Source organism: Pholcus phalangioides, unplaced genomic scaffold (genome assembly GCF_987345545.1).
Source record: "Pholcus phalangioides strain wild (caught in Gottingen) unplaced genomic scaffold, Ppha-v1.0 ptg000008l_1, whole genome shotgun sequence".
Taxonomy (NCBI): domain Eukaryota; kingdom Metazoa; phylum Arthropoda; class Arachnida; order Araneae; family Pholcidae; genus Pholcus; species Pholcus phalangioides.
This window is the reverse complement of record NW_028301601.1, coordinates 42603253-42625579: the sequence shown is the minus strand read 5'-3', so window position 1 is coordinate 42625579 and position 22327 is coordinate 42603253. Positions and strand designations below refer to the sequence as shown.

The window sequence follows — 22327 nt, the reverse complement described above, 5'->3', positions numbered from 1 at the left end:
CTAGCCTATCATTGAAGTCTGGCCCTGTTTGGTATATATGCACAATTTGGCGACGATCAGTCTGAAATTTTACATTTGTGTAGAGAACATTCACGCAGACAGACAGAAAATTAATTTGATATAAATATATTACTATTCATATATACACTTTGTGGCCAAAATATTAGGACACCCCTCACTCAAACTTCAACTTGTCCGTGCACTGACATAATAAAACAGATTTGCTGATATGAAGCTTTCTTGTCAGAGAAGCACCAGTTAACAGTGCAATTCGTCTGTTCATGGGGAAAACGAGATTTGAACACGGCATGATTGTGGACACCAAAAGGGGTGGTTTCGGTATATCTAAACCTTCTAACGTTTTTGACTTTTCTTGTACAACAGTATCTCGAGTCTTCAAAGAATGGCAACTAAGCCAAAAAACTTCAAGCTGAAAGCAGAGTAGTCTGTGAAATCACTTGTGAACGAAAGCGATACCAGGCGACTCACACATATTGTGTGCAGCAACAGAAGAGCTACAACGCAGCAAATTATAACGCAACTCAGGATCATCACAAGACATATCTGTGCGCTCTACAAGCAAGATCTTTAAATGAAATAGCTTTAATAGCCTTCGACCAACAAGAGTCCCTTTGATTTCATTGCAAAACTGAAGAAAACAGCTTTTGTGAGCTAGAGAATGCCAAAATTGGATGAATAGAAGAAAGTTGTCTGATCTGACGAGTCAAGATTTTTTCTCTATGATGTTGATGACAGGATTCATGTGTGGCGTAAGCAGCAGGAAGCCATGGATCCAACATGCCACATGACAACTGTTCATGTGGGTGGGAATCATGGTCTGGGAGAGCATTTTCCTTGTATACTCTTGACCCCTTATTACCACTGAAAATATCCTTCGATGCCACCACTTTACTCCCACATCATTGCTGACCATGTGCACCCATTTATGGCCACAATGTTTTCTAATGAGATGGCTATTTCCAGCAGAAAACATGATTCAGAGTTTCAATTGCTTCAATGGCCCCACTTAGTCACCTGATCTCAATCCAATTAAGCATTTGTGGAATGAGGTTGAATGATTTGTTAAAAGCTTCAAAACACCACCACCTAATCTGAAGGAAATAAGAGCTGCCATTGGGTAGCATGGCCTAATATTCCTTCTCAGCTGTTTCAGCAACTTGTAGAGTTCATGCCTAGAAGAATATCTGCTGTTATCAAAGCCAGACGATGTCCCGCATGATATTAGTGGTGGGTAGCAGGGTGGTCCTAATTTTTTGGAAACTTGATGTATATTGTATACATTTTGGAGAACAAATAAAATCACAAAGGGATCTTACAATCCATACTGGTGATCATTGGCGTACACAAATGGGGGGGGGGCCCAAGATTATAGTGTTATTTTATAGGGAAAAAAGGTAAATCCCTCCCGCCTATGAAGAAAAAAATCTGAAACACCCTGCTCTCTAAAAATTCTACGTACACCTATGCTGGTGGTCACAGATGAAAAGGAGCTTTTATGTTAAAACATTGCGAAAAAAACATCAGCCATCAAAACATCACTGTGATAAAAACGTCGCTTGTCAAAACATCGCTGTGACGAAAACATCGCCAAATGGATTCTAAATCCAAATATTGTATGTCATAACATCACATGTCAAAACATCGTACATCAAAACATTACCTGAACTTGGCCCTAGAAAAAACATCACCACGTAAAAAAAAATTTAATGGATTAAAATTTGTAATGGAAATTTCCTCACCTCTTTTTTTTTGTTCAACTGCAGGGGTGGGAACTCTGCGCCAATTGCGCCGCACTGCGTAAAAACTAATGTCTTGCGCCATCCTGCTCCAATAGCGTATTTTCGTATTTTTCTGCGCCAAATAGCGAATTTTGCTTCAGTATGCCCGGAATTTCGGAAAGGACGAAAAAAAATTTTTGCTCCTACTTGCTACGAAACGATTCTTTCCGAGAAGAGCGTGTTTTATTCCACTGCCGCTGTGGTGGTCGAGTGGTTATAGTGCCGGACTCGTGATGCGAGAATCCGGGTTCGAACCCCACAGTGGTGGTCGGCTGAAGTTGGTTTTCTGTGGTTACCAACTTCAAGGCGCAAATGCGAGCCGATTTCCCTGTTAAAAAGTCTCGCCACAGAGAGCAACAGTCCTACAACGGTAAATCATTCAACCATAACACTTCACTCATAGTTAGTAAAACTGGGGGCAGATGACAGCACTACACATAACAAGCATTACACAGAAACAAACTTTACGTCAGGTTGCACTACACGTACACGCACATTCCCGCATGTACCGATTCGTTGGGGGGTTCCGCGGGGGGGGGAGGTGCATGTGTGGTGTAGCAGTAGTAGGTAGGGGCTCGGGGATCCATGATGTTCTTAAGTCAGCCACCTCGTTGGGCAATTTGCCTGTTGTGGCGTTGTATTTGTATTATACCTAAACTATCGCCTTAAATTATCGGCCCCTCATCGGGCTTTCCATCGTGAAACCCCGATATTGTCCGTGATCGTCGAACTGAAGATGGTTTGCAATGTCTTTCAGTGTCAAAGTGCAAATGCGAGTGTTTCCGTTTCAAAAAAAAAAGTCGCCACTGGAAGCAGAAGAAATTACTGTAGTCGATCGTCATTGTGTTAAATCCCGATGTTTCGTGAAAAAAATTTCATTCCGGGAGTAAAAAGCGCATGTCCGCCGAATTACGAATGTTAGTTTAAAAACTTCGGCGAATAACGAGCGTTAAATCGTCAAATAACGAGTATCAGATCGCCAATCTCGCCAGATAATGAGTGCTGAATCGCCAAACATCGTGTTGATTCTTCCGAAATTCTCTCCCATTTTGCAACAAAATCTTTCCAAGTATAAAAAAATTGAAAACTTATAAAAATGTTTTAGCTCATTTGAAGTGCTGCTGTTCAAGGCAGCAAATAGTGCCCTCAGTAAGCAAAAATCATCTTAAATAGACGGGTGCAAAAAATTTTATGACAGCCGCTCTTTCAAACAAGGTGTCAAAAGCCTAAAACACCAAAAACAAAAATCAAGCTGACGAAAAGATGTTTGGTATCAAATGACAGTGAAGTTTTATTTTGAAAAGGGTTGAGGGTTAACGAAAATATTCTTGTTAATTTCACTGTTCTAATTTATAAATATCTGCTCCGAATCCCATATTTTGCTGCTCCAAAACTGCTCCAAATCCTGAATCTTGCTGCTCCAAAGTGGACTTAGTCACTTCCCACCCCTGCAACTGGTAACCAAAGTATTGTGACAGAGCCAAACTGGTATGTTAGACTGTTTCCACACCTATTAGTTTTCTCTCAATCTTTCGAATTTGGCCTTTGTTGAATAATAGACAATGAACAGTTCTATATTATCTATACGCACAGCTGTTATTAGGCACTTTTTCAGCGAGGGATACATTTTCGCTCCACCCCCATCTTGGGAAATATGGGTTTCCAGATTCGAAAAAAAGAGGGTATGAATTTTTCGGTGAACTGTTAAATTAATTAACCATTCACGATAGTTTTCTTCATCAACCTGCAATATTCGTTACTACTACAGTAATTGAACTGTCAAGACTCTCTCATTACCAGGATTGTTTGTAGAAGAAATTTTTTTTGTAGACCATTTCTCAAAATCATTTTTTAATCTGGGCATACCCTGTGTGGAATGACAAAACAACATGGTGTCATAAAAGCCGCATAGGCTCACTCAGGTATTGCCTAAGGGGGTCGTGACTCACAGTTTGGGAACCACTGATATGGAAAACCTTCCAGCATAGTTCATTATGTCGAACGAGAAAAGGTCACAGAAAAGTCTCCAAATTTTGCTTTTGGTATGTGGTAGACAATCTGTCACTAACCCCAAACAAACAAATTTCATCTACAGGTGTCGATGAATAGCAGTCTTCTGCTTTACATATGTCAAAGTCTGGGCAATGCATCAAATAAGCTAGCGCTACAAACATTATTACATGTGTCAAAAGACTTTTGAGTGCTAATGTATTGTAATTTCTTTAAAATTTTCTTTCTTAGAAAAACTAAATAAAAGTAGTTTTATCCCTTTTTTCTTGAACATTTTAAAATACATTTCGCAACTTAATGAGTGTAATTCTATAACAATAATTTTGGGAGAATAGTAACAGTGTATAAGGTAGGCAGTAGCGGCTCATGGTCCAATGTTCTGAGGCGGGGACAAAAAAAATGTCATTCTAAGACACCGGTAATCGATTTTCACAAATATGATTTTTGTAATTAGATAATTTGTATTAAAATTTTATTTTCAATACGTCAGTCCAAATAAAAAAACCTGGCAGTGTAGAAGCAAGCAGTCACATGCTGAAATTATACAGGTTGTGCAGTACCAGGTTTAAAAACTCCTACAAATTTTAAGTCGCACCCAGACAACTCAGAATGACATACGAGTAGCAATGCAGGGTCAGAAATGCTTTTATGATATGATAGCATACACACCAAGTAAGTGAATATGTGTTTAAACAAATAATAGAGGTCAAAGAAGGTGTTCAAAGTGTCATCTACAAACTGTAATGCTTGTCTTATATCTCCAATGCATGAAATTCTGAACAGCATTCTGGAAGGTTCTGGGCTGCAATGTGTGCAGCCCATTAGCGTTATAATACGAGTTATAATACCCTGGATATATAATATACTGCATAAAAAAACCTTGAAAAATATTGGTCTGAAACCAACTTATTTGTATAACATTTATTGTATGCAGGTGATTCTTAACATTTTCTCACAGAAAGGCATGAATTTTTTCAGTAATGAGAAATTTCATTGCCAAAATAGTTTTGTCAACTGATGACGCCATGAAAAAATTTTCAACTTTAGCATTATCTGTCGGCAATGAATGTAACTATTCTGACAGCAAATTTTTGTTATTTAATACTTATCCAGTCTTTCTGTGCAAACTAAATCATTTATAGAGATATAGATGGTTTTTTTTTCTCAGCCAGACATATCAAGGAAACAGTTATTTTCCGGATATTATGCTGAGGTGAGCTCGGAAAGAAAAGTCATCACGTCTCCGCCGGGACTCGAACCCAGGCCCTCTTGCATACCGGGCAAGCATGCTACCATCTACACCACTGGAGACACATGAATCTGCCTTCCAAATTTCACGCACTGTGTCGTGAGGCGCTGAAGTAGAGGCATTAGTAGCCTCTCTTAACTTCAGCATAATATCCGGAAAATAACTGTTTCCTTGATATGTCTGGCTGAGAAAAAAAACCATCTATATCTCTCTAAACCGTCCCACCCGGGGGCCATTTCCTGAAGTTAAGAGAGGCTACTAATGCCTCTACTTCAGCGCCTCACGACACAGTGCGTGAAATTTGGAAGGCAGATTCATGTGTCTCCAGTGGTGTAGATGGTAGCATGCTTGCCCGGTATGCAAGAGGGCCTGGGTTCGAGTCCCGGCGGAGACGTGATGACTTTTCTTTCCGAGCTCACTATATAACTGTGGAAACAAGGAAAATAACTGTTTCCTTGATAAATCATTTATGTTTTTCAAATTATTGAATTTTTACTTTTTGTTCACCTTATGAATATTTATATTTATACTTTTTCGAGGAAAATATTCCTTTTGTGTAAGTTTTTCACACATTTTGAAAAATGTGCTGCCAGCTGTAGGTGAAAATATGTAGTTAAGCACCGTTAATAAAATATTGCACTTCATGTATGATTTTTTTTTCAATTCTTTTGTTTGATGAACTCAAAATTTTCACAAATGCCAAAAAAATTCTTACATGGTCAATTTTAGCATAGGTGTGGTTTTAATTTGAATTTGATAAGCTTGTTTGAATGAGAAACCATTTTAAAAATTTTGAATCATGTAAATTGATGAATGGAGTGTTTTCATTTTAATTTAATAAAATATAAATAAGAGGAAAGATGAAATACTGAAGAAAATTATAGTGTCTTATTTTGATATTTTAAAATCATATTTCTAAGATTTTTAGGTCATAAAAAATCTGAGACTAGGTATGAGTAATGTGTGCAGGGCACAAAGCCTTATTGAAATCATTTCCAAACATCTAATATTCATTAGCCTGCATTCTTTTATCTAACATTCATACTTGAACAAAGAAACACCCAGGCACATTGTCTTATAGGAACTCTGGTGTCTCCAGAGATTTATTGACATACCATACAATATTTGAGCCATAAACCAGATGTCACTTTCAAATTAGCCTGGCACTCATTTGTGGCTTCTAATCCAAGACATAGGAAGACACATGAATTTGATGTAATCTGACCTTTATTGATGCTCCACTTTTTGACAAATACTTTTTTGCTGCAGGTCCTCCTATGTGCCAATTCCAAACCAGTTCTCAATGATGTAACTTATGAAGAATTGACATTATTGATGCGTAAGATATCAAGCATTGATGACAGAATAGATCGAGCTCTGTCACAGAAACAGCTCATCATATTAGATTCTGGACAAAGTTCACCATGTTTAGATCTTAGGTGAGAGTTCTTTTATTTTTTAGCATCTGTTAGATTTTTATTTCACCTGAGTGTTTTGATTTTTTTCTATTGAAGATATAAGAAACATCATCTAAAAAATTTCTAGTTTTTATTTTTTGCCATGTATGTTTTTATTTATTAATTTTTGTTAATGCAATTTTAAAAATTAAAATATTTTCTTTGTAGTTACCATTTAATATGTATAAGGAACTCCTTGTCACCAAAAATTGGATCCCATAAATTAGGGGGGGAGGGTCTTGTACATAGATATTATTAACACATTGCCCAACTCCTTATATATTAAGATCAGAATCACTCTCTAATGAACTTGTTGTGATGTAACTTATTGTGATGTTATCAGATGAGAATTATGAGGAATTTGATGGTTTTTATGACATGAACAAAAAATATCCTTGTTTATATATCTTAAAATGAAAATGTATTTGATAAAATCTTTTATGCATAATAGCGTACCTTTGAAGTTGAATTTTAGCACAATTAATTTTCATGAATATTAAACATATAAAATATAATATAGAGCCAGTTCATGCAACCGTCTGGTCTCGGACAGTCTAGAGAGAGTGTGTGTCCTTATCTTTTCTCATCCTTTGTCGCTTGCTGGACTAGCCAAGTGTAAGAATTCACCACATTTACATTACTGGGTACATCTGATCATAGTCACCTCCTTGGACACATTAAAATGCAGTTATTTAAAAAAAAAATTGAATTTTCAGTTAATCCTTTATACTGAGGTGTAATACAGAGCTTATTTCTCAGCTGTAAAATTTGGTATCTTGGTGTCCTTTATGTTGTTACAGATTTTAACTTGATCTCCAAAAATGGATCAAAGAAACTGGTTTTTTTAAAAATACAAAAATCACTAGTCATAAAAAAACAAATTGAAGAAATAGAAACATCATTGCAGCTTCTTCTTTTTTTTTAATAGTTCCTGGTTTTTTTAAAATTCAAAAGTGATTAAATGATAAATCAGCTTGTTGACTAGAAACCAATTTTAAGTTACAAAACGTCTTTTGGAAACTTCTAAAAGAATTTTTATCATTTTTGTTAGACTTAGACTTATGGATGGGTAGTTCCAAAGAACCAAGCACTGCAACCAGAGGTCTATTGCACTATTCTCTAAAAAAATAAGTCTTTAGAGACCTGTACTGAAGAAAGATCTAATAAGAATGCTTTGAAGCTCCCAGGGTTTGATCAAATTACTACCAAGTGCTCAAACCTCACTCAAGTCCTCCCAATCCTTATTAATCTCACCTTTAGACATAGGTGAATCAGGCTGCACTTATTAGTACTTTCCGAGCCAGATGTAATCTTTAGCTCTTGAATTTTAAGTAATTTATTTACTTGAGGAGTAGTAGAATAACTTGCTTGAGAGAGGGTTGCAGATTGCTTTGACATACCCTCCTTAGCTTTAGCCTCCTCATTGGAAGCGCTCAAGTAATTTGCTTGTGAAGAGATCACAAATTTTCTTTGTGTACCATCTTTCACTTTGGGATCATTGAGAATATTGAAGATCTCCCAATCTATACCCGTATACACATCAAAGTTATACCATTTTATTCCTTCTATAGCCTCCCTCAAAGACCCATTTTATGGAGTGTGGCTCCATAGATGTCTGTAAAACCCTCTACTCCTTCAACTCTACGCTGTAACGGTTGATCCGTTTCAGGAAAGTCCAAGGCTCTGTGGTGTATGTGTCCTTTGTTTTGAAGGCAACCTTGGTAAGCTTCAGCAACTCTGTCATTCAAGACCCTGAGTGCCTTGCCATTCAAAACTTGCCTATTTCCATGGAAGGGGGTTTTCACCCATTTCACGATTTCAGCATCATTGCAGTAGATTACCTCCCATAGGTATCAGATCAATTTTCCCAAGGATCTTTTGCTGCATTATCCTTATTTAGCTTTTGTGAGAGAAGCATTTCCCTCACAACTGCTATTTTGGTGCTTTAAACTAATAAAAATATATATAAAAAAGAAAAAAAAAAGGATTAGGTACATCTTTGGATGAAACCTGGTCAGCTCATTTGGGTCACAAAAAGGAGTGCACCAGCAACCCTGCTGTTATCAGAAGTGGAGTTGTAGGCACAAGATAGTGACACCCTGAACAAATGGCTGAGATGCAGATTATCCTCACCAAAACACAGACACAATCAATGTTGTGTTCTGAAAAAGAAGCTGTGAAGACGTGGTTGAGCAAAATAACATTTGCCCAAGCAATCAAATGTTTTAGAACAAGACTCTGTCTTAGGCTTCTTTGCAGCGGTCACTGCTTATGCAGGAGGTGAGGCATTTGTTCTAGGTTATTTTGTTCAACCACGTCTTCACTGCTTCTTTTTCAAAACATAACATTGATTGTGTCTCTGTGTTTTGGTAAGTACAACTTGCATCCCAGCCATTTGTTCAGTGTGCTGCTATCTTGTGCCCATAACTCCACTTTCGACAACAGCAGGGTTGCTGATGCCCTCCTTTTTGTGACCCAAATGAGCTGACCAGGTTTCATCTAAATATGTGCTTAATCCTTTTTTTTTTGGTTTATTTTTTATTTGTTTCCATAGAGAAACCGGTGAACTGGGTGGAATTTCTCAGTCCACACCTGCATAGCCTCCCTGTGCAGGTGCAAGCTCAGTTACAATGAGGTTTTGCCTGGTTCCTCGAGGGGACTCTTTACAACACCATCTTCCCCAGGTAACATTCATACATTAGCACGGTTCCTCAATCCTCAAATTGAGTTTTTGGTGTTGCTCTTAGGTGTTTCACTACTGAACTGTCTGACCCTACCCGTAGCAAATACTGCCGCCAACTTAGCTCAGTAGATCATTAACACATGCTATCCTGCTCACTGTGACAAGGTGACACCTTGTGAGACTGGTTATTTTTGTTAAAAAGAAACTTTTTTTTTTTTCAGTAGTGGTGTTTTTCTTTTACCTGCAAAAAAATTTTTATTCACAGTAAGAGTAAAATAATAAATAGCTTCTCCCAAATAAAATTATTTTTCATTTCATTTATGACATAATTCAAGAAACTTATTCTCATGTTTTTCAGTCGATTGAATGTCGAAGTTGCTAAGGCAATGAAAGAATACAACACAGATTTGGTTGTTGTGGAGGGAATGGGTAGAGCCGTGCATACAAACCTTAATGCAAAATTCAATTGTGAGTCAATAAAAGCTGCTGTGCTCAAGAACCAATGGCTTGCATCTAGATTAGGTGGAAAGATGTTTTCAGTAATATTCAAGTATGAAAACTGAGATCTGTCTTGAGTGGACTCTATCCTTGCATCTCATTTTGGTCTTCCATGTTTCATTGTCCGTCCCCAGCTCTTATATGTATGTATAAAATGTTCCTTAGTAATGTATTTTTCTTTTTTATGTGTGTAAATACACAAATAGTTGAATGAGTTATTCATGTTGGGAAAAATTCTGTAAAGACCGAAAACTATTAAATTGCCTCATATGACAAATGTAATTATTATATGCTGTTCTTATTTCACTCAGTTTTTTGTTTTTTTGGCTGTTATCGAAGTTTTTGGTGATTAAAGATTTTGGATGTATCTTGTTTATTCTATAAATGTGTACTGATGATATTTCTCATCCCGTAACAGTTATATCACTCACGATGTTTTTTCATTCTTATTTCTATGCATTGAATTACTCATTTATATATTTACCAGGCATCTTTTTATATCTATAGATCAGTGTTTCTCAAAATGTGCATCGCAGCTCCCAGGGGTGTCGCCAGCCTTTGTCAGCTGTCCCAATTAATGAATGTCTGTTCAAATACCAGTGGTTCTTTGTTAAATAGGTGGAAAATCTATGGCAATTGCGGCAAACTGCTACAAAAATACCAAAATTCTTCAATTCTGCGCCAAAAACAAAATTTTCTTTTGAGAAACATTGAAGTTGTTGCATCACAATAGAAGTAGACTTTTGATGACATCATTTGTCCTCCCTTGAATTTTATTTCTTGGAGCTGCAAATGAAATTAGCTTGCCCCCCCCCCCCCGGATTTGGTGCCTAGGGTTCTGACAGCATCTAAATTGAGGTCAAACTATGTGAATCGCTGCTCATTGGAGCAACAGATATACCCTTCAATTGATCTTTCCAGCTATTTTCTTCCAGAAAAGTTGACTCCTTTGATTTTTTCTTTGCTTGCACTAATTATTTTGAAATTGTATCGATTTTTGCTGACTGGCTATACTTAACAAAAAATTTGTGTATCTTTTAACAGAACAGATTATCACACTGGAAAAACAATAATTATGAATCCCTTCTAACCCGGAAAAGTAACAAAATGAGAAAAAGGTCACAAAATAAGAGAAGTCACAGATTTTTGAAAACGTATTTTCAGATTTTCCAGGCAAATTCCGTGCTCGATTTTATCCAATAAAGCCATGGCCTCTTATCGGGCCTTTTTTTATACCCGCGAATGTGCATTGGTGGCAGGGCTGGACAGTTTGAAGCGGAAAACACCGGCCGAAAGAAACTAGTTTTCCTTCAATAATTTATCATATAAGTTGGATGCTTTAAGTTGGTTTATGCTTTAGATATAGCAAACATATATTTTTTATAGCATTAAGCAAATTTAATTTCAGTAAATTAATCATGTATGCAAATTAATAACTGCATCAGTGTTTCGAAGAGTTGGACAGTTTCTTCTGGTTGGAAAAACTACTGACCCGGCTTCTTCCAAGCCGAAGAAACCAGTCTTCCTTCCATATTCATCATTTGCACTGCATTGTAAGATAAAGCAAATACATTTTAACACTCCTAATAAATTTTAATTAGGCCTGTTACACAATTTAACTATGCAGGTGTAAAATGAATTAGAAAAATTATATCTGTCCTCTGACCAAGATCACATATCTAGCTGAAGCTTTTCATCAGACCTAGAAAAATTTCATTGAAAGTTTAAAATCCATTCATCAAATTTCAATCCAATTGACAAAATTATTTTTAACTTTTTTAAGTAACAAAAAAATTAAACATTATTCATTTATGTGAGGAAGATGGCACCATATGCCGGGTTCGAGTTGGGGAGTGTATGTGAGCATGCGTGCGCAGAGAGTGGATAAGAAAAGGGATTGACGACACGATGGAGGAAAGATGTATGTAACCCTATGTAAATAATAATTATAGCTTATGATTAAAACTCACATTTATTAAAAGGCACTGATCTCTTCTGTACTACTGAGAAATAAAAATTTCATCTTATTTTACATTTTATTTTATTTTCCTTAGCAAACAGATTATTAATACAAATAATAGTTATAAAATATCAAAAAATAATATAAAAATCCTTATTTTCCTCACTGCAGTTCCACATTGAAAAACAAAAGTGTTTTTAGCAGTTGTATGCTGTGATTGATTTCTCAGCTTAGAATGAATGAATGTGAAAGAGACGAAGAAATTCTCTTTTGCATTCTGCAGAACTTGTAAGGGTGCTTAAAAGCATTTTGACATATCTACAAGGTTTATCAGGTATGTCGCTGCTAAGATTAGAAAGCTCCTTCCAAGTTGGAAAAAACAGCAATAAAAATGTTTCTTCCACTGAATATGGAAGGAACTGATTTCTAAGAAATTACTTTTCCTTTCATACTCGTGTAATTATAAGCTTAATTTACTGCTGTTACAGGAGGATTTTATCAACTGTAATGTTAATATATTTTTGAAGTGTTTTATTTGTTGTATGTTTGAATTAAAAGTCCTTTATTTATTTATGAACTTCAAATTACTTTTATTGACAAGAAATATAACTATTTTAAAATTAATTGTTCACTTTTATCAGTTCAGTGCAACATGGTGTAACAAAACCTTTTTTGTTATGACAGCCACTAGGCTGCTCCAAAGTTGAGTGGGTGAATCCAAAAACATATATGAAATAAAGCAACTTGGAAGCATTTCAACACAATCACAGTTTTTTTCAGAATTTTAGTTATTTAACACATTATTTCTTACCATAATACTATATTAAATTTTGAATGGTGTTAAAGCCTGTGCGTATAAGCATCCATGTATTTGTGATTCGCCGTAGGGAGGCGCTTTGGGAGAGAGTGGGGGGGATCAACCTCTCCGGGGAGGGTCTGTCTTTTCTTCTCTCTCTTACAGCGAGCTCCTCAATATAAGTTAAGTTTAGGTTATCTTCTTGAGAGACACGCACATACTTTACGGGGCCTACGTTCGCCCATCTTAATGATTGTTTCTAAGCTGTTTTTAAGGAATTAAATTGTTAATATTGTTACTCCAAAGTGGTGCGAACTTATATGACTCGATCCTCTGTCTCTGGTGAGAACTAGTTAGCTATTGAAAACAAACATACAGTCCACGAAGTTACAAATGAAGTGTTGCACTTGCAGTGAAAAAAAATCACAAGTTACTATACTTTTCCTCAGTTCCTGTTCAAAATTTAATCTTTCATCCTAATATTCAGTATCAATAAGACATGAGAACAAATGATAGGGATGAATAGTCTCTTCATTTCTTAATTTTATGACTTATAAGGCATATCAGGAAATAAGGCATTAAGTCAGCATTTTGTAAAAAGTCCCATTCATTCATTCATAATAATCAGCACTATTTGCACATTCTGTCTGTAGCTGATATAATGAGTGCAATTTAAAATTAAATCAAATATGCTTCTATCCTTTTTATGGAGACTCACATGATGAAAAACATTACAATTAAAAAATGTTTCTAAGTATTTCAATTGGCTGTTACATCTGATGCCTCCCAGCAGCCTTGGTCTTATTGCATAGGGATTGCCTGTCGATTATACACAAGTCCTGTGATGATTCTTAAAATACTTTACACTTTTGTTGAATGCAACATATTACTCCTTATAGTTATATATTGCCAAGTAATTAGATAAATGTGCTGAAATGAAACTAATTATTTTCTACAAACAAACATGTATTAATTATACTTTAAATTGTATAATATTCTTTTTACTCAGATTAACATTTGAGTGGCAATTGAAATAATTTGTTTTAATATGTGTGCTCTAGCTTTACTGAAGAATTAAATGTGTTGCACATCTTGGCGAGATATTTATAATTGAATGTAAAAAAAATCTTGTTTTTAAAACGTATTTTATATTATACTAGCTATAATACCCGGCGCTGCCCGGGTTTTCTTCAATGAAGCTTTTTTGGATCACGTGATATCTCCCTCTCTTTTTCTTGAGGGACATACAAACCGTGTCCAAGTTAACCAATATGGCGACCTGCGCGATTCATGAAATAAACAAATATAGATTTACACAGAAACGTAGAAATGAATATAATTTTTTTTTTTTTAAGGGGCGCTAGGTATTTCGATCCTCCCCCCCCCCCCCCTGAACTTCAAGTTATCCATCTGTCTGTTCCAGCTTCCAAAAATCCTTAGTTAAAGCAGTGGAATTTTTTCGATGCACTTTTTACGGGGTCATAACTAATTTTAAAATATCCTAACCCACATGAATTTATGCAAATAAATATCAAGAGAGACAATATGGAGACATTAATTTTCATACTTGAGAAGAAATAAATGAAATCAATGATATTGCTCGAATATCCGACTCAAAAGTATAGGTTTAGCTAATTACTTCATATTTAATCTCCTGGGCTTCGTATATCTCTAAGCGAACTGAATATTTCAAAAATCGAGAATTCAATACAATTTTTAAAATTATTGATGGGGTGAAAAATCCCACTAATTTCCGCATTTCTACAGTAAAATCGACAATTTTAGCACTGATTTCTATGAAGATCACCCTTTTCCTGACTCTCAAAGCGATGCTGATGATGATTATGACGTCTATTCAAAAAGCCTCATTACTGAGAGTATATTGAAAATGTGGCAAACCATTATAAAGGCATAAACTATTATACATATACTAATAGGATTAAAGAAGTGACAAACCGTTGTAAAGGCATAAACACGTCTGAAACGCATTGCTAGGGAACCACGGTAACCAAAGTAAACGTTCGGAAAGTGATTGTTGAGGCCCGAAAACCATTGTTACCGGACAGTTTTTTGCCCATTTGGGGCATTTGCCCTGGGCTGACGAAATTTTAAAGTAGCCTATCGTTCAAGTCGGGTCCCATTTGGTATATATGCAAAATTTGGCGACGATCGATCTAAAATTGTAGATTTGTATAGAGAACATACACACACACAGACACACACACAGAAAATCAATTTTATATATATAGATTACAACCAATAGCAAGCATTAATTATGTGTATTTTAACTAAACGATAGTTAATGTACATTTTCTTTCAGTTTCTCCCATATTCTTCTGGTTTTTTTTTTAGTTTCTTCCGCTATCCCAGAAGAAACCCAACCCTGATTCGTGGTGGGCTGAAAATGAGTTTTCCAACTTTATGTACGAACATGGTTGCAGTTGATTTTCGATTCTGAAAGTTGGCACTGTTATGAAATTTATTTAAAAACCTGAATTTCAATTTTTTGAATAAAAAATTTTGCAAAGTAACAATTTTTTTTTTTTTTTTTCAATGCCACTATGTAACAAGTGCTAAATCACCAATCCTGCTAAATAATGAGCGTTAAGTCTAATTCTTTCTTCCCGAATAAAAAATTTTAATAGCCAAATGGTAAAAACCAACAAGATTGCAGCAGGCATTATGCCCACAAAATTAGAAAAGAAAATATTATTTATAAATATTCATCCATAATTTTCTCTTTCTGTTTGGAACATAAGTAGCACCTCCTGATATACCAAAAAACATTTTTAAGTTTCCAAAACCAGTTTATTTCTTGTTGAAACCGGCTTATAATCTTTTAACCACTTCCACTAACTTGTGCCCTGATTGCACAAACACATTACTACCCTTAGTGGGCCCTGGCTCTAAGGCCCTCCTTACACGGGGAAACTAAAGTTCGGCAACTGATAAGAGAAACGGTCTCCCGAAGACCAGTATGTATATCGCTCTAGACGCCCTCACTCGAGAAAATTAGCGTCTTGGCGACGAAATATCGAACGCGACTCAGTCACTTGGCGACTGACATGCTAGTCGCCGCCAACTTTTGTTGAAGAAACTAGAGAAACTGCCTTTAGCATTCCTTCATATTTTCGTCATGCGAGTTTGGACTCGTATTGAAAAACAATCCAGAGTATATATATAATAAATTATCAGTTGAATGGATATAATGAAATTTCTTCAGAATTTCAGTTCACAGGTAAATACACGATTTCTTTATTTAAATTGATATTATTTTGAAATCAGGGGCGTCTGTATTGTTTCGAAACTGTGGGTGCTCGTCTTTAGTTTTATATCGGAAAATTAAATTTCTTATTCAATTCTGGGGTGCTCGGATCCATGCCACAAATTACTGTGGGTGCTTGAGCTTGCACCCCAGCTCTGATGCCACTGAATGAAATGGTAAACCAGGACTGTCATTTCAACTTTTTTCGGGGGGGGGGGGCGGCAAAGAACATATACTCACTGCATGTACGTATATATAGTATTTATAGTGTATTTTTAAAGCTGGGGGAGATAGCCCCCTAGATGACGGAGCAGAAGATGGAGCGTCACAAAAATTATATGTGGTAAAAAATTTCAGGAGTAACCAAATGAATTTGCCAAGTAGGATCTCAGAAAAAAAAAATACATGGCTGGGAGCCCCCATGTTGCTCTTAAGACGGCCCTGGATAAGAACCTGCAGAAAATTTCAAAATGTCTACTTTTACATGTACCTAAACAAGCACGTGTTTCATAGGGATGATCCCTGATTTTCCCCCTTGCTTGGAATGTCTGTAATCTAGGTCACGTACACGCACATCTGTGTGTGTGGGAGTACAATTCATGTGTTGTTTGTCTCTAGTTTTGCCTATAGTTTATTTTTTGCCTCTGGGAACCAGCTTTCGTCGTTTCATCTCATGAAACTACTTAAAATTCTGCGTGACAATATTTTAACTAATAAACAATAAAAATATATTAAATCCAACATATATAGGTACTGAAAGGCATATTTATAGAGGAAAAACAGACATTTTATTGCAAATTTTTTTTCCGAATGAAACATGAAATTATACTAAAGAATTATCTAATTTTTACCATTTTATTGTCATTTCAAAATGATATCAATTTAAATAATGAAATTTTGTATTTACCTGTGAGCTGAAATTCTGTAGCAATTTCACAAATAATAGAAATTATTTTTCTTATTCTTTTGTTTCGATTTTTCCTAACCCGATTAACAAGATAGTTTTCCTTCTTATCTTCCGGTACTAATAGACTGTGCTGTTTTTACTCAGTTTCCCGGGCTTTGAATATTTTTTTAGTAGCAACGTGTGAGGGAGAGCGGGCAACTCAACTCGCTCTAGTCAACTCAAGTTGAAGCAACTCGAGCTCGATTTTAGTTTCCCCGTGTGAGGAGGGCCTAAGTTGTTTGAGAAACAACCTCTCAATCATGGAGATGAAAAATCAGCTCAGGATTAGCTATAAACAGTAAATTCTGGTTTGCTGACATTGTGGGAATAAAATGACTGTGGTGCTAGATAAATTTAAAAAAAAATAAATCTCTTTGCACCATATTCTGTAAGATAGTGGGTCCTAACTCCATGTGCCTAGAAATGTATGTGTATTTTTTTGTTAGGATGGTGACAGCAAATGCCAAAATTTTATTGCTAGTTCTACTTCATTAACTGTGACATAGTTGTTACCATTGATACATAGCAGCAACTTCTTTGTCATTTCGGAACACAATGGTGCAGTGGGCACCACTGCTAGATGTTGTATTAAACAGGTATTTGCGGCAAGATCCCAGATAGTAGTATGGAACGATAACATTCCGGAACGCCAACATCTTGTCTGTATACATCCTCACGCAACAGGAATACTGCATTGCCCGTGTCGGCGAGTGCACAAACTGTCAAATTTTTTAATTTCATCTGTTTAGTAGGAACCTCTCCAACTTCGGTACTGTCACTGTGTTCGGTAATGTGAGTATCTGACGTTTTCTGTCTCTCGCTGTCCTTGTTAAATGATGTTGAGCAATTGTTCTTGAATAACTCGGGACACTGGAACTTCAAGTGGCCCACATTACCACACCAATAAAATCTCATCTGACTTTCGTTCTTCTCAGTTCATCTATTTCCACACTTCCATCCTCCTCCTGCTTTATTCTTGACATCCTTGATTTTGCAGAACTTATCCTAGAAATTCTGGAATGTTGGTTTCAGGAATTTTTGTCATTCCCACTTATAAGCATGTGATGTTTTGACAGGTCTCTTAACACTTTCGTGATCATCAAGCTTTTCTGACAGTTCGGTCGGAGACACAAAATTACTCCATTCGTCTAAATGATAATCTCGGAAATCAACTGGGCTTCACTTTTTAATTTGATCCGTGATGATCAAATCCCTTAACTGATCGAATGTTGTTACTTTAAAAGAGGATGTCCATCCATCAAAATATGCGCATAATTTATGATGAAAGTCTCGCCAAGTACTGGTCTGCTTCGTCTGATGCGAGACAAACAGCTGATGAAACTTTTCCGCCATCAATTTAAATCTTTTCATCAACAGTTCTTTTTCAATGTCATAATTCTCCACATTCTCCTCAGGCTCTCGTGCAATCAGTTGATTTATTTCGTGAGGTAGCAGTCCTAGAAGATGAGTAACCCATTCCTCCTTTAGTAGTGATACCCGGCGAGATTACCGCTCAAAGAGCACAAGGTAGAGACTTATATCATTGCTGATATCAGACCTTTGCATCAGGTTTTGGAACTCTCTGCCTGGACTTTTAGCGTTTTCAAACGAGTCCTTCCACCTGATCAGGATTCTATCTCGATTTTCAGTTTCTCTATTTCCAGTCTCATACGTTGTTCTTCCATTGTGTCTCTCCTACATTGCTCTTCGGTTTCATCTTTCCTCTACTGCTCTTCTATTGTGTCTCTTCTCCACTGCTCCTCGACCTCAGCTTTTCTCTTTTGCTCTTCCTTTCTATCACCTATGATAGTTTTTAGTAACTCTTTGCAAAACTCCTCATCATATTCCATCATTCCCAAATCAACTCAATTGAGAATCAAATCATACATTCAACAAGAAAACATAAACAGCAGAAACACAATCATATTAGTTTTTTTTTTAATTATGTGAACTGTGGAAAAATACGCCAGCTCAAATAAGTTACAACGGTGAAAAATAACTACGACAGTTCAGTATAGTTACGCCAAGTTAATCCTGACAAAATTAAGAGTGAGTGCCACATAACAAAATTTTACCACAGGTTCGACTGGTCTGAACGGCACCACTTAATATGTCGCGACGTTAAACAATATTATTTATACTGCAAGTTAAATGATACCACATGAAGATTTAAATGAACTAGTTTCTTTAGCGTGACATATTATATAATACTAGGAAATTATGAACAGGACATTGCAAAAATAATACTAATTCATTACACTTAGAGAATTTCAAGTTGATTTTATTTATTCATGGAAAATACTTTGACACACTAAACGGTGCATTACACTAATTCAATACAATTTATATTCAGCAAGGTCACTCTTTCATTCCACAATTTATACAGAAAAAGGTCACACAATAATCATAGTTTGGAATCGCTCACCGTCATCTCAATGGAGGGTCCTAGCCAGCCCCTACATTTGAGGGATCTCTTCCCGGGGTTAGGGGAAGAGAGAAATTAACGAATCTTCAAACGCGACATGTTGCTCGACCAACTCCCAGAATCTCTTTCTGGCGAAAGGCCTCGTGTGTTCCCAAACCAAGTTGGTGAAGACTTCTACTATTGGACGAAGGCAATCGCCTGATTCCTGTAAGGTGTTTTCATTGGCTCGGGTTAGTTGTGATTGTGTTATGTAATAAGTACTTATTCGGTGCGTAGTGCAAATCCCTGGTAAGAGAAAGGTGAACACACGTGTTGCTTCCCATGTATGTATTGATGTGTGTTTTGTGGTTTCTTGATGGGAAGGAGAGAGGGGGAGATTGAGTATAGGTGCACTCGTTACAATAGTGTTTTATTCCGTATGATATGTAAATGAGTTTTACTGTTCAGTTTGTCAAGTTCTTACAGGCCCTGTCTGATTTACTGATTCTGCTGTCTGATTGGTTCTTGGTATAGAGGTTTTTCCTTCAAAGCCACCATTGTGCAGAGAAAAGGCAGATCTAAAAATACACACAAAGTTCAGCACTTAACAAGGCGTCTCACCTCGTGCAGAGTAGGTCATCTGCGGGTTCCGGTGAGTCTACAGTCTAGGGTGAACACTACGACCTAGGGGCTCTTGTTCCTAACAGCTGTGGGACGACGAGAAATGGAATATTAGCTTTCTCTTCGGGACATCGACTCTTCACCAAAACCTGGTCCTGGGTGCCTCACGTGGAGAAAGGAGACCTCGACGGGGACAGCGGAGCAGGACTGATGCTGTCATAGAACCTCCATCACATGAGATGCTGAGTAGACACCGTCTCCAGACTCAAATACTTGGGAATCTATCGGAAAATGCATTGATAAATTAGAGAAATTTACTATAATTTACAAAGATTTTCTATTACATTTTCAGAAATTTGAAATCGTGATCCACCTTTAACTGTTTGAATATTTCAGTTTGCTTTCATTTGTTGGTTTAAAAAATACAATATTTTATATTGCATTTTGAAAATATAGCACGATTACACATTTGAAATGACTCTCGGAACAGCGGTGGAAATATGTACCCTGTTTGCATCGCTGTTCTGCGATCAGATACGAAAATTAAGATATCATAGCATTACGAAAGTTATGGAAAAATTGACTAGAACCCAAATTATATGCACTAAAAAAGTGGAAAATATGCTCTAAAAATATGCACGTAAAAATGCAAAAAACACTTAAAATACAAAATGTGCACTGAAAATCCCAAAATATGCATTAAACACCCCAGAAATATGCACTAGAAATCTTGAAAAAAAAATCAAAAATTCTAAAATATGTACAAAAAATGAGAAAACAAGCATAACAAAAAAAAAAAAAAAGATACTTTTCAAAAGGCATCATTTCTATTTCTTAGTGCATATGTATTTCATTTACAAAAAAATATCCCCTCATATATATATACACACATGCATACATAACTTCTACATATTTTTTATTCAGGTATTTTTTGTTTCAGTTTGTTGTAGTTGCTCAATAACGAAAATACCAGTAAGAAACACTGAGCTATAAGTAAACTGGAGTGAAGACTTCCTATACAATAACACAGACGTGCGCGAGCTGACACGGTGCGACAACCCAGCATAACTACCCAGGATTCTGGTCTGGTGCAATCGATACACAAAGGAGAGAGAGACAAATGATTTCAAAGAAATTTCTAGTTTTAACAAAAGTAAATTTATTAATTCTTTAACAATTAAATAAGTTAGGAATAACAGAATTATTCCTCAATTTTCATACCGTACACCAATGCAAGTCCGTTGTCTCATCAATCTAGTCAGACTGCAGGAGTTAGGCAATCTTTATCGGATCACACGTGCCGTGACGTCATCGACCTTGGAGGAAGGTCACGATCCGAGATGAAACCCCACGTGGCGGGAAGAGCTGCAAACAACGTTCCGAGATGACGATCGGAAGCAATGATCGATGCGGAACCATTCATCGACCTTGTCGGAAGGTCACGACCCGAAGCGGGAAGAGCTGCAAACTCGACGGCCGGAAATGACGATCGGAAGCGATGCGGAATCATAAGACGGACGGATGACAGGAACGACAACGATTGACTAGAAATGTGGCATGATGGGTCCGGAACCAGCCGGCGATGTAATAGCAACAGAGAGACGAACTATTTCATACTTCAGATGACTCCCCCAAAGGCGACCACCTTCACCTAAAGTGATGTATCTCGAGTTGAAAGGCTTAATGCGAAGTGGCGGCGGGAATTTATACCTATAAAAGGAAATACGGAACGATCCAACTCCTGGGACCGACCATCTCAGAAAAATACAAATCAGAGCACAGCCAATAGGAAAATACAACGTCTAATTTACATAAATAAATGACAATAGATTTTTTATAGGAACTTTTACAAAAGTAAGAATGGCAACAATAAATTAAAATGGCGATGTGATCAAGATCGCACATTTTACTGGAATATGAACAATGAAAATATCACAGACTAATTGAATTAACCGTGCACGGTTATAAAAGGTAAGATAACATAAATTCTATTAAAGATTATACAATTACAACTATATAAACATGTTTCAAAAATAAGAGATAGAGGCAGGTTTGGCAAATTCCCCAAAGGTTCCCAACTATTGTTACATTCTCCCTCTGACCAAGAAAAGAAAAATTCAAAAACATTTGAATTTTTCGTACAATGGGAGATAAAGGAAAGGAAAGAAAAAATTATATATATGTTGGTACAGACATCGTACACCACCGCAGTGACAAACTCAAACCTTGTAAAATCATGTACAAAAGTTAATATAATGCTACATTACAAAAGTGTATAAACATATGCAGAATTTTTTTTTTTTCTCTCTATTCAGGAACTTTTATTCCCTATAGTACGACGAATATCCCCTTGTATAAATTTATTACCATTAAAACAAAAATTCTCCCTAGTGAGCCCTTGGAGATCCCCGTATTTGAGAAGAACATGCTGTTCCTACTATATTCAATTTTCCACATCACCCTCAACCTTTGCAGAAGCGACGCTGATCACTTATTAAACGCCCTTCACTGGTGAGATATCAAGTTATTTTTCTTTGTTTAAGTGGTTTCAAATTTCAAGTACAATCGGCCCCACTTAAATGGTTATCAACAGTTCTGGCACATAATGTTTGATTAACCAGTGTATTCAATTACGTGGC

General features: G+C 36.4%; 1 protein-coding gene and 1 long non-coding RNA gene across 4 annotated transcripts in view; one reads left to right on the top strand and one right to left on the bottom strand.

The window, feature by feature from the left end:
• Positions 1-10063, top strand: part of LOC149084313 (4'-phosphopantetheine phosphatase) — a 121599-nt gene extending 111536 nt beyond the window's left edge. For all 3 annotated transcript variants that reach the window (XM_089234682.1, XM_089234683.1, XM_089234681.1), the window contains 2 exons: positions 6328-6497; positions 9557-10063. In XM_089234682.1, coding sequence (XP_089090808.1) covers positions 6328-6497; positions 9557-9761 — 375 coding nt within the window. In that variant the 3' untranslated portion in view covers positions 9762-10063. The remainder of the gene's footprint in view (positions 1-6327; positions 6498-9556) is intronic.
• Positions 10064-18928: 8865 nt separating this feature from the next.
• Positions 18929-21368, bottom strand: LOC149084312 (uncharacterized). The gene is made up of 2 exons (XR_016192965.1): positions 20910-21368; positions 18929-19969 (listed from the first exon to the last, which is right to left on the bottom strand). It is a non-coding gene; the product is annotated as an uncharacterized LOC149084312 (long non-coding RNA).
• Positions 21369-22327: the final 959 nt, after the last annotated feature.